Consider the following 16250-nt stretch of genomic DNA (forward strand, 5'->3'; position numbering starts at 1 on the left):
TATGTAAAGTGATCGAGTTTTTTTCAACGACCCTTCCGCACCCGGAAGGGGATGCATATAAACGGTTTTCCAAAAGGCATGAGTTGACTAAAGATATTCTAAGATATGCTTGTAAAAAGAATGTTAACAGAGTTTTTTAAAAATACGTAAATTCATTTGGTACTAAAAATTTTAAATATTTATTTTCCTGGTGTATGGTATACCTAATTCGTCAAGTCGATTTACTTACTTCATTTTATAAAAGCACACATTTCAAAAGATTTATAAATAAAATTGCACTTACTGAATCGCAGTTTGTGAATTGCCTTCAACAAATAATAGATATTTTAAAAACTATCACAATGTTTAAGTTAATTCTTTTATGCATCGTTGTTTGTGTACTAAATAAGACTTCGGTTAAATGTAGAACTGATCTTACTTCTCTTACTTGCAATGAAGAATTTGAAACTTATAAGGTTAATAAAGAATTAGTGAAAGAAATTAAGTTAAAATAATTTTTTTTTACATATTTTGTTATATTTCAGAAAATTAATAATAAGAGCTACTATCGTGTATATGATAAATTACGAAGCCTTGAAGCATTTAACGAAAATTGTAAGCTTGTAAATGACCATAACAAACTTTACAAGTACGGTGATAGAAATTTTACTTTGGGAACCAATGCTTTGGCAGATTTGGTATAAAAAGTTCTATAATGAAAGATTCTTTCTAAGCGAAAATGTTTTTCTTCTGTAGAATACCGATGCCTATCTTAAAAGGTATTTGCGTTTAATAAGGAGTCAACGTAACACCAGTACAGAAGATATGAAGGAAGTTGTTGGTATGTCACACTTGGAGAATGTTCCAGATAGCTTTGATTGGAGGAAAAAAGGATTTACTACGCTAGCGCATAATCAACAAAACTGTGGATCATGCTATGCTTTCAGTATTGCCGAGAGTATAGAGGGACAAATTTTTAAACGCACTGGTAAACTTTTGTCTCTAAGTGTACAACAAATTGTGGATTGCAGCATTTCTTTCGGTAATCAAGGGTGCACTGGCGGCTCTCTACGAAACACATTAAGGTATTTACAGGCCACAGGAGGACTTATGAGATCATCTGATTACAAATACGTTTCAAAAGTAAGTAGACATTAGAGTCGTTACTAATGAATTACTTTTGCAATGCATTAGTCTTTTCATAAGCATGGGGAAAATTTTCATTGCTAATCAAATTTTTTTATTGGCGTTGAAATGAAATGACTTTTAATGAAATTTTTCTCATTGGCGGTAATCCTCCGTTGCCCATCTGATTTTAAACAGACCTTTCCTGACTTTGGACGCGATTTTAGCTTCTTTCTACATTAGTAAGCGACTTCTACTTTTAGGTAGCTTCCAAAATGAACTTATCTGTCGATTCCAAAAGGTAACCATTTACAAAAGGTCTTGGAGAAGGATGAGAATCAGGATTTAAAATTGACACCTTAGTTTGCACACCTGGGTCTGGACAGACCCCCATACAATGTATAAGAACCAGACGGCGGGGTCTGACATCGGCCGCGCCGAATTTCGTATACCAGGGGTAGGCACAAAGAGAGCCAACGAAAAATGTCAATGTATGTGTGTCGATTTGATATAAGAATATTGAAAAAATAAACCATCCCATCATATCGTATGTGTATTAGATAAAATTTGGAGCAGTGATTTGGAGGTATATTAAACTCAGCATGACAAAAGCTTAGAAAATAATGAAGCTATTGACAAAAATCACTGTTTTCGACTGATCGTTCTTATGGGCCCTGTATATAAGTTAATAAGTTCAGTTTCAATGAATTCCAATTTATTAATCATTTTATAATATTAATTAATACGAGACAGATGTTGTGTTGCGATATGATTGTGTTCCAAGCTCCTCTCTCCGAATAAGAATAATCGAGCCAGTTAGAAATAGTAAGCAAGGGCCCAAAAAGTGGTAGCTACTAGAGCTGTTGAAACACCGATGTTTGGCCACATCGATGTTTTTCAGGAAAACACATCGATGTATCGATACTACATCGAAGTAATATGATACATTTTTTGTTTTTCTGTTAAATTTTTGTTAAATTTCTGTTTTATAGTTTTAAGTTTGGGAAAAAGATTCTTATTTAATAAAGATTAATAAAGATTAAAAAAGAATCTTTTTTCCAAACTTAAAACTATAAAACAGAAATTTAATTTTTTTCAAATGCGCTGTCCCAATCCCTCTTCCGTTTCATATTTTTTATCCAAATAAGCCGCCATATGTCCTGAAGACTTTGGCAACTCACTCACAGTTAACGTTGGGTGTACCCGGTTTAAATGCCCCGCCATGTTGGTGGTGTTTCCGCTGGTTTGATCAATTTTACCACATATTAAACATTTGGCAGTCTTTCCATTGGACTGCCCATATTGCGCCTTTTTGGCTTGCGTCTTTTCCTCTTGTTGTTTTTCTTCAATGGTTGCCGCACTACAACCTACACACTCCCCTACAAATAATACAAAGCACAGAGGTTATCTTGGAAAGAACGTACAGTTAATATATATTTGTACATACCTTGCCCATTTGAAGCTCTAAGATATTTTTTCATTATAAACGCTGCCTGCCAACACCAATAACTCCTAAAATTACGTTCTAGCTTTTACTGCGTTTCTTTTTCTAAGTGATGGAAAAATTGACAAAATCGAACATCGGAGAAAAAAATCGATGTTTTATACGAAAGGAGAAACATCGATGTTTCGATACTACATCGATGTTTCGCACAGCTCTAGTAGCTAAGTACAATATACTATCAATAATGCCAACTGCCCCAACATGGCATTGGTATGTTCCCACATAGCAACGTGTTAAATGGCTTGTGCTCACATTTCATAATATCGTAAGCATATCATAGTAATATGAGTTAACTTATAAATGCATTCTGGACATCAAATTCTAAATCATCCATAGCGTTCTTAAATTTTGCATCTTTTGTTAAAACCTGTCACGACTGTACTTTCTCCCATAAATAATTGATCTTTTTAATATATATTATGCATACCTCATTGCCTGTTGAACTGTCTAAAGTACGTAAATCATTGGTTACCCTATCCAATTAATCCTTGAGCTGATAGACTTTATCCTTAAATATCTCCTGCTTACAGTGTGCCTTGCCTGCTTGACTCTCCTTTGGCTAGTAATCTGGCTGCTATATCTAGCCCTTCCTCATATTTTCCATCTGTGAAATAGTGGTGATCGATTACTCCACTCTGTAGCATTTGGCTTTGGTAACTAATCCATTGCTTCTATATCTCACTTACTTCGTTCAGAATCTTGCAAGTTACTTTATAGTATCTAACTCTTCTAACTTCTTTATCTTTTTATGCAACTCGATTTGATTCACTAACAATTTTACAGTTTTGGTAGGGAACATTTTTGCCGTATGTGTATTTTAGGATATCGATATAAGTATATAATAATAAAAATAAAATAGATTGATTTACTTATAACTATTTATTTTAATATCTTATCTGATAATCCTGTCCGCTGCTGCTTGTCCGCCAATGGGTAGAGTTCGCCGATAGCTTGCTGATTGTTCGCCTTCCTCGGGTCGCCTCTTCTCCTTCGTCTTGCGGGCACCTGCGACCGTCCTTCCCTCGTCACTTCAACTGTCTTGTTGCCTTGCTCCTTCTTTGCAACTGTGTAATTGCTCTGCTGCTGCTTTAATTTTTGTTGCCTACTTGCAACTATATTTGTGCATACATATATACACTATACATTTCATTTTTACTTTCGATATTAGGGCTTCGAATACACCACACACAAAAATACTCCACCGAATCACTACAGTAGCTCTACTAGCCAAACTGCCTTAAAAATCGGACGCACGCACTTTTTATTTATTAAGCAATATATTGTCGTATATTATAGTCTGTCTCTTACCACTGGTGGGGAAAAAAAGAGTTCTTTTAGTTTGCTACCTTTAGCTGATCTAAGCATTTACACTTGCACTGAGTTACCACGGGTTTGGAGAAACCGCAGAATTCTGTTTTCTCGAAGGACCAAAAAGAAATAGGGACTCCAGAGGGAAGGAATATAATAAAATTCATTCGTTGAATGCAAAATATAAACTGGTTTTATTTACAAATAAACGGTGTATAAGTCGAGAATCTTAAGCTCTAGGAGGTAGCAATTGTTCTTAGAAGATCTTACTAAAAGACTCAAACCCACATATTCGGGGGTTGAAAACTTATTATTGTTTTGGGCACGGCGTCGGCCAATTTGCCGTTGTGATCTTTTTTTTTTAGTTTAGAATTACATTTTTTTATTATTTTCCACAACATGTGTTGATTGTTATTTTAGTCATATGCTAGGTTAGTTGTTTGTGACAAAAGTACAGTTGTATTGCGTTTTCTTTAGTACATCTGATTTGGTGAAGCCGCTTCAGATGAGTACGATGTTTCTTCTTAAACAGAGAGGTTACCATCAAATAACCAAGAGATATTAAAAATTGAAATCACGTACGGCTTTAAAACCAATCTGGTAGTTGAAATATGTTCCTATGGAAGCTATATGATATAGTCACCCGATTTTTATCAAATTCGGCACAGTCATTAACAGATTTATTTAACTAACAAATGTTTCATTTGAAAGCAATCCCGTCAAAAGTAACGAAGTTATTGACAAAAGTCACCGACCGATCGGACCGATCGTTCCTATGAGAGCTATATGATCACCCGATCTTTATAAAGTCCTGTGCCCGATATGGCACAGTCGTTTATAGGTGTAATAATAATCATAAAATAACGAAGTTATTGAGAAGAGTCACTCTTCGTGACTTTGCCGTTTGAATGGGAGCTATATGATATAGTGGTCCGTTCCGGCTGAATCCGAAATATGCCACCTGTGCACTATATTCAAGCCTACATGCGAAACTTGAGCTCTGTAACTTAATCCTTTGAATTCATTCTCTCTTTAGAACCATCAAATTTTATTCGCTAACTTCGCTACTTTCTTGGGTGACAATGTCTATTTTGCTCGCGACCCTCTATTTGAGTTCTGAGTCTGACTACTAAGGTTTCTAGGTGTTTGCGTGGGATTATACTGTTCTTCTCTTCTTAGTGCAGGGATGCTGAACGTCTAATGGGGTTTTGGTTCGTTGCGCTCAGTTCGAATAGATGCTTACTTGTCTTCAACCGGCAAAGCTAAATGGTTTACTATCTGTTCCTGTTGTGCTTGGATAGCGGTTTGTGTGAAACTTGCGTAGTCTGGAGAAGTACTTGGTCTGGACTACTACCCCGAGTAGGCGTTGGCCTATGTTGACTTGAGATGGTCGATGATTACGTGCTGATCCGTCTCTTTTGAACTGCTCTTTGATTACATATAGGTTTGGCCTTGGCAGGTCGACTAGGTCCTGAACGCTGAGTTGTGGCATCACCTGATTTTCTAGCTTCTTAGAGTTTCGTTTCCATTATTTTATCTTACAAATTGTTTCATGTCAAGTTGTCAAAAAATGCATATTTAACGGGTCCATCGCATTACGAGTCTGCATAACTAGCTTAAGAATAAAATTAATCTAAACAATTTAATATAAATGGATGATAATGAGCAAAAGTATGTCGATTTTTTGGTGGTGTACATATCCGAATAGTAGTGGGGTTGTCCTAAGTTTTACTCGGGCCCCACGTTGGGTGCTATTTCTGAATTGGTGCAAATGCACGTGTAATTGCTAGCTGCTTAAATCTTTCTACTTTGCTAACGATAACACAAGTGTATGCTAAAGATCGGTGTCTTGCATAGTCATGGATTCAGGCAACGAATTCCTCAAAGAAATAACTTACGCATGAAACATAACGAAATTTCAAGTTATGAGTTTAATTCCAAACAAAACGGTTTTCATGACTTAATTTTCTAGGAAATTACAAAATAAAGGTATGCAAAAAGATATAGCACTTTAAATTTAGATACGATAATTAGAACTAATATAGATTCATAAGTTAATAGTAATTCAAAAAGGGATTTGGGTTATGTGGCCGGGTGTGCCAGTTGGCAATGAAAAAAATATTAAAAGTAAATACCTACATATATAAAGGTATATGTATATTTAACACATTCTCGTTTATGCTTATATGCTTTACACTGGAATATAGACTTAGTGCAAATAAAGTAAATATAAAAAAATATGAGAGAAATAAGAAGAGTGAGTGTTATTTTTAGAAGAAAATATCCATTCTTAAAAGCGTGTTTTACAATATTCTTATTGTCAGCGTGGTCTTTTTTTAAGTGTGGCCGTATATCGCTAAGCTCAGAATACATTGAAATAATCGAAACTTAAAATACTAGATATATCGATTTTGTTCGAGGCATATTACTACCATACTAATAAGCTACGGCAGTGAGTACAGCTTGCATTGAGTCACGTACGCTATGTTGCTTTTTCTTTATTAATTTGTTGCTTGTCGATTCTCTCGCTAATCTTCTGTTCAATTGTAAAGACTTAAACTTAAGAAAAAAATTAAATTAATAATTTAATTGGCGCAGTCGGTAGGATTTTAATAAATTATAAATCCGCAAAAGAATCTACGGACACGAAATAAATCGATTTTCTGTAGAAAATGGTCTATCAAATCATGTTCATGAAATAAACTTATTCATAAAGTGAAATGATATTGATATAATGTTGATACCAGAGAGTCAGTTTACAAACAATTCATTTTTTAAACTCAGAGGATATGAGATTTACTGTGCAAATAACACAGGCCGACATGATTTTTGGTGCCGTTAACCTGAGAAGTGTTTTTAACTAATTCGGGTACGCTGGTTCTGACTGCATACTCAGTTTTTGTTCATCACGTCCAGATTTTGTGAAATTAGGGGATCTAGGGTTGGAAAATAGGCACCCAAAAGTATACTATATAAAGTTGAAAATTGTTTTTCTACATTTTTAACGAATTGTAGAATTTCTTGTTTAAGAAAAATAGCTGTTGTTTGCCAACATTACTTATAAACAATTTGTTAGATGCATAAAATTACAATAATTCTTTATAATTAACAAGTTGCAAATTCTTTGAATCCCTATAGCATACTTTTTGGTTCGAATTTTACTCATTTTGGAACCATATCCAAAGTGTATGATAATATGCATGATAACAAAGAAACGCCTCTTTGATTTTGTGTAAATTGCGTTTAAATCATACCTAATATATTAATATGTTAAAATAATAACGTTTTGAGTATAATAACTTGTTTATATTATACTAGAAAATATTGAAAATGAGACCATTTTGAATAATTCCAACGCATTTTTTTCGAAATCCTGACGTGATGGGCAAAAACTAAGTACAGGGCCGTGATCAGCACCCCCAAATTACTATAAATGACCTATTGAACTTGGAACACTTTTTCATGACCTCGAAAATGTCGGCCTGTGTAAACTATCTGGAAGAGCCCAAGGCGGGGCTGCACTGTTTGTTAAAAATGGAATAATATATGAAATGCAAATGTATGCATGCCGAGTTGATTGTTACTGCCATCTGTTTCCCTCCAAAGTTTACTGTTAAAGAGATAGATGATTACAAGCAATTTTTCAAAAAACTGGGACCAAAGTTTATTTCTGGTGGAGACTATAATGCGAAGCACCTCTGGTGGGGCTCGAGACTGGCAAACCCTAAAGGCAAGGAGCTCTATAAATGCTTCAGAAATAATAGCCTCAGTGTGTTATTAACCGGTAAACCTACATATTGGCCCACTGATCCCAGTAAAATTCCTGACCTAATGGATTTTGTCGTTTATAATGGAATCCCACAGCAAACTCTTGCTATCTCAGAGAGTTTGGACCTAAATTCTGATCACTCGCCTATAATAATGGCTTATAGTACGCGAATCCACAAAAATCCGAGAAGCCCGTACAAGATTGTAACAAGCAAAACTGAAGTTGCTGAGTTCAGATACTTGTTAGATCAAAAAATTGACCTAAACATTATATTAAAAACTGGATCCGAGATAGATACTGCTGTAGCAAATTTTACAAACGCGATTCATGAGGTCAGCTATTGGAGTACACCCCCAAGCGATGATACTCAAAATAACAACTTTACTGTACCAAATGAAGTAAGACGTCAAATAAAACAAAAAAGGAAACTTTGGAAAAAATGGCAAGAGACAAGAAGTCCAACAGATAAAGCGTTGTTTAATAAAGCCGCGTCAGATCTTAAAAAATAAATTACTGGAGTTAAAGCAAGAATTTCTAACAGAGTATCTAAAGAGCTTAGATCCACATTCGCCGAATCAACAACACAATCTCTGGACAGCTACGATGTATCTGAAACGCCCAACAATCAGGAAAGTTCCTATCAAGGATATCAACGGAACATGGTGCAAATCTGAAAAAGAAAAAGTAAACGCCTTTGCTCAATATCTGTACACAGTCTTTCAGCCAAACGATATTCATGACGCTGGTATAGAATCAGAAATAAAATTATTCCTTGACTCTCCAAATCAAATGGACTACCAATTCGAAAAACCAGCTTTGAAGAAGTCTGCGGAGAATTCAAATTAATTAAGAATAAAAAGGCTCCCGGGTGTGATCAGATTGATGGTATCACTGCAAAGAACTTGTGTCGTAAGTCGATTGAATTCCTGACACTTATTTATAACGCCATCCTTCGTCTTGAACACTACTGAAGTAGGCGAAGGCAAGGTTGGACTTGAAGTGATTTATTGGGGCCGCAAGCCCGGTATTTATAGGGGAGCATTTACATTGGTCTTATGGCTAGTGTTCTTAAAGGTACTTAAAGCTAAACATTATGCTTAAGTTCTAATTAGTTATAATCTATCCCTAAAAGTATGTGGCCTAATCCTATCCCTAAAAGTATACTACACTACCTTAGTCAGCGGAAATGTGCTGAAATAATAATGATAGCCAAGCCGAATAAACCAGAAAACTGCGTTTCGTTATACCGTCTCATTAGTCTGCTGGCTACTTTTTCCAAAGTATTTGTAAAAATACTGCTGAGAAGAATGTTGCCAGTGTTGGACGATCTTACCATCATACCCGAACATCAGTTTGAGTTCAGAAAGCAGCATGGAACACATGAGCAATTCCATCGTATAATTAATGTAATCACTAATGCTCTTGAAAATAAGGAATACTGCTCCGTAGTTTTCCTTTATGTGCAGCAAGCGTTTGACCGAGTATGGCACGATGGCATTCTGTATAAAATAAAGATATGGCTTGCTGCTCATTACTGTCTATTATTAAAGTCTTATCTTGGCAATAGACATTTCTATGTTCGACAACAAGGAGAAATCTCTAATCTCTTTACTATAAATGCAGGAGTTCCTCAAGGAAGTGTTTTAGGCCCTGTACTTTACACATTATTTACATCTGACTTGCCTATCGCATCTAATGTCAACGTGGCTACATATGCAGATGATCAAGCAGCATTCCTAACAGGACAACAGAATACCTACAAAGAGAAATTTGCTTAATAGAAAAATGGCTACACCAATGGAAACTCAAAGTTAACTCGCAAAAGTTTGTACAAGCAACATTCTCCTTAAGACGAGGAAATTGTCCAAAAGTCTTACTAAACAATTGTGAAATCCCCCAAAGAGATTCAGTTAAATATCTTGGAATTCATCTTGATCGAAGGTTAACCTGGAAGGCACATATCAAAGAAAAACAGAAGCAGATGAATATTAACACCAAAAAAATGTACTGGCTATTAGGACACAAGTCCCAGCTTAACATTGAAAACAAAGTAAGACTTTACAAAGCAATATTAAAGCCTGTTTGGACTTATGCGCTACAACTTTGGGGAACCACGAGCCCATCAAATATTGAAATTTTGCAACGCTATTAATCGAAAACCCTACGCACAATTGTTAACGCACCTTGGTATGTGTCCAATGCTGAAATTCATAAGGACCTTAATATACCATTTGTAAAGGATGAAACAACAGAGTTTAGTGTTAGATATATTGACAGACTGCACAACCACCCAAAATCATTAGATCTAAGTCTATTTGATAATATAACAACAAGAAGACTAAAAAGATTACATATATTAGATCTTCCAAATAGAATTTAACTTTTGTTTTATATATGTGCATCTACATAAATATAAATAGGGGAGAGGGCCCAGTTATGACCCGGGTTTTGAAAAACCTCGAAATTTTTTCTTCAGTTCCGGAAAATTAAAAATTAAGAAGTTTAACATTTAAATATTAACCAAACGCAACTTTTTTCCAAAGATTGTATGTTTATTTGAGTTACTCAAAAAATTTTGGAACAGATTTAATTTGGATAACTTTTTTTAACCCAAAAAAAAAGTGGCCCAGTTATGACTCACCTTAAGAAATTCACTGAAAATAAGAAAATATGAAAGGAATGTCACACGAATTGTTGTGATTTAATGGTTTACTTATTATGAAGGGCTTCAAAACTAAAAACAATGAAAACACCAAAATAAAATGGCCATATATGAGAACGATTTTTAGCCCTCGTCGTCCATGTCACTTTCGCAGTTTTTGCAAGCGAAATAACTTGCTTAAATGCTAGCGCACTTCGAATGAACATTCCCGATCGAGATCTTCCAGAATATTCTCGGACAAACTGGTCTCAATATGAAAATATCCTTTCCTTGTTGTTAAACAACAACAAAAATGTGGAAATTTGACAATTTTACATAATCCGAGTGCAAAAAAAAAAAGGGACATAACTATGCACCCCAGCTGAGTCATAACCGGGCCTTTTTATAGATTAAAGTTTATATGTATATTTTTTATAGACACTACATAATCACATAAATTTTTATAGAATCACAAAATATACGGCAAATACAGTATTTTGATGCATTACACTCACCTTTTTACTGTTAATTTCATAAAATTTTGGTACTTTGAAAAAAATGGAAAAAAACTTTTTCGCACGATTTTCAACACGATGTTTGGTACGCGTATATACAATACGATTATTAACGTTGGGGTCTGTTCAAAAACTGCAGAACGTCTAACAAACATGATTTACAGGGCTTAAACTGTAATTCAATACCGCATTTCAAAAATATTTGAGAATGTCATAACTGGGCCTGAGTCACAACTGGGCCCTCTCCCCTATATATACCAAATAAAATGAAACCCTTGTAATAATACACAAACACATGTATAAATAGTTAAGTAGATTTAATTACTCATCTGTACAACTTAGAGTTTATATACTATTAAAGTGGAACCGACTATTTCTGCTATGTTTTATGTATCTCCAAATTTACTGATTGTCCAAGGACAGATTGTAAATAAAAAAAAAATAAAAAAACAAAATAATAATTTATTACTACCATACTAATAAGCTACGACATAGCGGCACCTAGTGCGGAATTACATTTTTGAGCATGATCCTTGTCATCGTAGCGCTTGACTCCTATTTTGCATAGACGGTTGACCGGGCGGCGATACGTGTTTTAGCCGTCTTCGACTACGCGTACAAATCCATCTTCACCTGGAAAAACTTTCATAACTCGACCGAGCAGCCATTCGCCGCGCGGGGTGTTGTCTTTCATAGCAACCATGTCGTCGACCTCCAAGTTTGGGAAGATATTCTTTAATGAAACGTTTCCAGAAAAAAGTCGATCTGGTACTGCGAGATTCTCCAAGCTCGTTTTTCCATCGTATTGGAAGTAAAATTGCCTGGGCCATGGAGTATGCAGCTTTGCGGAATACAAATATCGTTTGGACATAGACCAAGTTCGTCGTCGGGGTCATCAGATTCCAGTATATATGGTCTGCTGTTGACCAGATATTCTGCCTCCGTAAAAATTGTTTGCAACGTTTGATCGCTGGGATTTGCGTTTACTGTTAAAATTGCTTCAATTGCACGTTTAAAACAGCCTACTAGTCGCTCTCAGCAGCCTCCGAAATTTGGTGCATTTGCTGGAATGAAATTCCAAATTATTTTAATACTTGCCATGTACTCTTTCACGGCACACTCATCCAGGTCCTCTAGGGCTTCTTGTAACTCTCGTGCTGCTCCGCGAAAATTTGTGCCATTATCTGACCAGATAAATCATATATACAAATGTATAGGTTCACGTCGAGCCATCATTCTACGAACTGCCATTATGCAAGAATCGGTGTCTAGGGAGTGGGCTATCTCCACGTTGATTGCTCTAGTAGTCAGACATGTGAATATTACTCCGTACCGTTTGCGGAGGTGTTTTGAGACTCGAGTTCCTCTTTCTGCTTTGGTGTAAAATGGACAGAAGTAATCGACGCCTGTTGCTGTAAATGGTTTTTTGTGGGTGAAAAACCTTTCTTCGGGCAGAAATCCCATTTTTGGTGTTTGTGGTTTTGCCTTTTTGCGTTTACACCAAACACAAGCATTCATCGTCGTTCTGATGATCCTTTTTAATTTTGGCATCCAGTATGCCTTCCTGAACTGATGTACTACTACCTGTGTTCCGACATGTTGTGCGTCGACATGAATTTTATTGATCAGCATCCGAGTAAACATATTTTTGGCATCGAGAACAACTGGGCTTTTGGTATATGTCGATACCTCTTTTGCACGTTGTATTCTGCTATCCACTCGCATTATGCCATTGTCATCCAGGTATACACAATATTTTGACAACCTCAATTTTGAAGAAGGCTTTCCGGTCCTTAGGCTGATTAGATCGTCCTGAAATAGCTGTTGCTGTAAAACCTTCCACCAGACAGTTTCCGCCCATTCAATTTCGCCGACACTTAACTCATTCAATTTTCGATTACCTTTTAACCGTTTCGTAAAGTTATGTATGTATCTCCCAATCCAGGCAGTACTGCGAATCAATTTATTGTATCCGGAAATTTTTTGTATGAGTATATCCATTGGATGTTCCATCTCTTGAATTACCATTACGACCCCTGTTTGGTCGAATTCTTCTATAATGGGTTTTTGATCCCATGTTCTGGTCCTTGAAAAAATTCGGGTCCCGCCAATGAAGCTTATGCTCTGATATGTTGTCACGCGTTATGACGTCAGCGATGTTTTCATTTGTTGATAGCCAGCGCCACTCTGATCTTACCGATTTTTCACAAATCTCACCTATTCGATTTGCGATAAAAACATCAATACGTTTATCGCTGTTAATCCAGGTAAGAACCGTACGTGAATCAGTCCAAAAGTAACGTTGATCTATATTGATTTGTAATTCGTGGCTTATCATTTCAGCCAAACGGCATCCCAGTACGGCGGCCATCGTTTCCGGTTTCGGAATAGTTATATGTTTGATTGGAGAAACCCTTGCCTTAGATGCAATCAGTGACACATCAAATTGACATTTATCCTCCTTAACGTAGCTGCATCTGATAGGCAACTGAAGAATAAGCTTGCACTTGCGTCATTAAATATGTGCATTTCAACGCTTTCGGCGTTGTTCAGATTAGAGCTATAACACCTTGGAATTTTGGTGCCCTCAATTGATATTAATCCCTATATTCAATTTCGCAATTTCTTTATTAGATCTCCCTAGATTTGGTCATCACAGCCGATTCCAGACTCCCATACATCTCGCATAAGGATTCGTCTTTTAATTGTGACTGGTGTCATGAGTCCCAATGGGTCATATTGCGAATGTTCTACTGACAATACATTCCTCTTTGTTGGTGTAACTTTGCCAGAAAGCAGATCATCTGTAACTTTATGCATTACCGTAGTAGAGTGCGTGAAGAAATCGCCTTGCGTCCCACAATACTCCTAGTACCTTTTGTTGTACGTCCATTTAATCCCCTATCATTGCTGTAGACTTGTTCGCTCTGAAAATTTTGGGAATGGATTGTATCACTTCTCTGTTTGATATAAATTGACACAATTCAAATCTAGCTTTTAAGTGTATTTTCGTGATTGCTTTAATGTTGTTCATGACTTCATACGCACTAAGTTTGGAATCAAGAAAATCATCTACGTAATGATTTTCCAATGTAGCTTTTACTGCGACGAGTTGTTCATCTTTTAATTTGCTAGCATTGTAATTTTTGACAAATTGAGCCAGAAATGGTGAGCAAGTAGTTCCAAACAACATTGCGTTCATTTGAAATATTGATGGCTCTCTTTTTTGGTCAAGATCTCTCCATAAGAAACATTGTGCTGCAGTATCACATTCTGTAATGCTCACCTGATTAAACATTTCGCGAATGTCTGCTACGACTGCTACCGCATGTAGCCGAAATGGTATAAAAATCCATATTATAGACGGTGACCAGTAAGCAGGTTGCTATTGATTGAGGGACGTACCGTTGCAAGTAGCCGCAGGGTCAAACACAAGTCGAACCTTGCCGGGCTTATTTGGGTTGATAACAACAAAATGTGGTAAAAACCACATTTTTGGAGAGTTGAGAACGTTAATGTCTGTTAATTGGACGGCGTAACCTTCGTCCGAAAGTTTTGTTATTTCGTTCTATATGCTTCTGCGGTTTGTTTAATTGAAATTTCCGCCTTTTCTATTGCTATTCTCTCTTCCACAGACCGTGTTTTGTCGATCTTTATTGTGAAGGCACCGAAGTTTTCCATACTGAATTGTTACTTCATCATCTGTTGTAGACATACATCTTCTATTTGACAGCAAGTAAAATGTGATGCTTGTAGATTGGTTTGTGCTGGTCCCTGTACTACCCAGCCTAATTTGGTTTAATTTGATTTTGGTGAATCAGATACGCATCGCACATACGCATACGTATCGCGCAGCATGAAGGCTTTTATGAAGAAAAGAAACAATTCAGCATTAAAAATAGTTCCATGCCAACTAATTATAGGAATAATATGGCTTGTGACGATCAAAATTTTTAATCATCAAATTCATTTATGGATCCAGGGTCTAACCAATCAATTCAACCTCAATATGCCAATGGTCAAATGAGCGTAACCCAATCTAGCCATTACAATCAGCTGTATAATCAATTTAACCAACAGCTACACTAGGAACAAAATCCGATAAATGCAGAAATAAATAATATATTCGAGAGGCAAACCAATAGGCCAAATAAAAGAAATAGAGAAGTAAGTAGTGGACACCAACGAATGGATACGAGCGAAAATTTTCAAATTAGTGCCTTTTCAGAAAACAATACGTAACAATTAAGTTAAATGTGAAATATTACAAATGCCTAATATATAGTGGATCTTCAGTCAATCTAATTAACCATAATTTTTTAAATCTTCCAATACATAAAAAATCAAATAATGTCAACACCATAGACTAAGAATTTGTACTAGAGAATTATGTATTAACGCAACCAAACAAACTTATCCCACAACTCAAATATTCTATATTTACAAATTTGTTACTCAGAAAAGAGTATTTTATAGATTGGGGAGCAATCATTATACCATACACCCATAGGGTGAAATGGTATATTAAAGTCGCCAAAATGTATGTAACAGGCAGAAGGAAGCATCTACGACCCCACAAAGTATATATATTCTTGATCAGGATCAACAACCATGTCCGTCTGTCCGTCCGTCCGACCGTCCGTCCGTCCGTCCGTCCGTCCGTCCGTATGAACACCTAGATCTCGGAGACTATAAGAGCTAGAGCCACCAAATTCGGTATGCAGTCTCGTGTAGTATGTACGCTTATCGAGTTTGTTTCAAATTTTTGCCACGCCCCCTTCCGCCCCGGAAATTACATAAAACTGTTTTTCTTAAAAAGTATGAAAGCTACAGACATTAAATTTAAATTTTAGCTAGCTTAATAGACGCGCAGATATTGACTATTTAAAAATTTTGCCACGCCCATTTCCGCCCCGGAAATTACATAAAACTGTTTTTCTTAAAAAGTATGAAAGCTACAGACATTAAATTTAAATTTTAGCTAGCTTAATAGACGCGCAGATATTGACTATTTAAAAATTTTGCCACGCCCATTTCCGCCCCCGAAAATTAAACAAAACTGATTTTCTCGAAAACTAACAAAGCTAAAGTCACCAAATTTAGTATGTATATTGGCTTAGTATGCGCGCAGAATACATATATTTTAATATGTTGCCACGCCCACTTCCGCCTCCATAATTTAGAAAAAACCGATTGGCTCTTGCAATTTTTTGACCATCGCGATCAAATTTGGCAGACTAATAAATCTTATCCATTTCTATCAAACTACCGAATTTGATTGAAATCGGACTAAAACCATGCAAAATATACGTATGAACGTATTTTGCTACGCGATCCATAAGGGCAGAATTGGCCGTCGGCTAGTGGCGGCGCTAGAGTGCTCGTGTGTTTGTAGAGTGCGCGAGATAG

General features: G+C 36.2%; 2 protein-coding genes across 9 annotated transcripts in view; one reads left to right on the top strand and one right to left on the bottom strand.

Annotated features, from left to right (window-relative positions):
* Nucleotides 1-280: 280 nt before the first annotated feature.
* LOC6652564 (procathepsin L) overlaps nucleotides 281-16250 on the top strand; it is a 227003-nt gene continuing 211033 nt past the window's right edge. For 2 of the 8 annotated variants that reach the window (XM_047013029.1, XM_023181257.2), the window contains exons 1-3: nucleotides 283-455; nucleotides 525-677; nucleotides 736-1122. In XM_047013029.1, coding sequence (XP_046868985.1) covers nucleotides 342-455; nucleotides 525-677; nucleotides 736-1122 — 654 coding nt within the window. In that variant the 5' untranslated portion in view covers nucleotides 283-341. The other 6 variants (XM_047013028.1, XM_047013033.1, XM_047013031.1 and 3 more) reach the window with 6 other exon arrangements.
* On the bottom strand, nucleotides 1798-2717 carry LOC111519613. The gene is made up of 2 exons (XM_023181258.2): nucleotides 2552-2717; nucleotides 1798-2483 (listed from the first exon to the last, which is right to left on the bottom strand). The coding sequence occupies exons 1-2, from the start codon at nucleotides 2583-2585 to the stop codon at nucleotides 2200-2202; spliced, it is 318 nt and encodes a 105-aa protein (XP_023037026.1). The 5' UTR covers nucleotides 2586-2717; the 3' UTR covers nucleotides 1798-2199.

The sequence above is a fragment of the Drosophila willistoni genome, unplaced genomic scaffold, assembly GCF_018902025.1.
Source record: "Drosophila willistoni isolate 14030-0811.24 unplaced genomic scaffold, UCI_dwil_1.1 Seg531, whole genome shotgun sequence".
NCBI classification, from domain to species: Eukaryota; Metazoa; Arthropoda; class Insecta; order Diptera; family Drosophilidae; genus Drosophila; species Drosophila willistoni.

Coding starts and splice junctions, on each gene's coding strand:
- LOC111519613 (XM_023181258.2), bottom strand. CDS start 2,585: ATGAAAAAATATCTTAGAGCTTCAAATGGGCAAG. Junction 2,484..2,551: donor TAGAGCTTCAAATGGGCAAG/GTATGTACAAAT, acceptor TATTATTTGTAG/GGGAGTGTGTAGGTTGTAGT.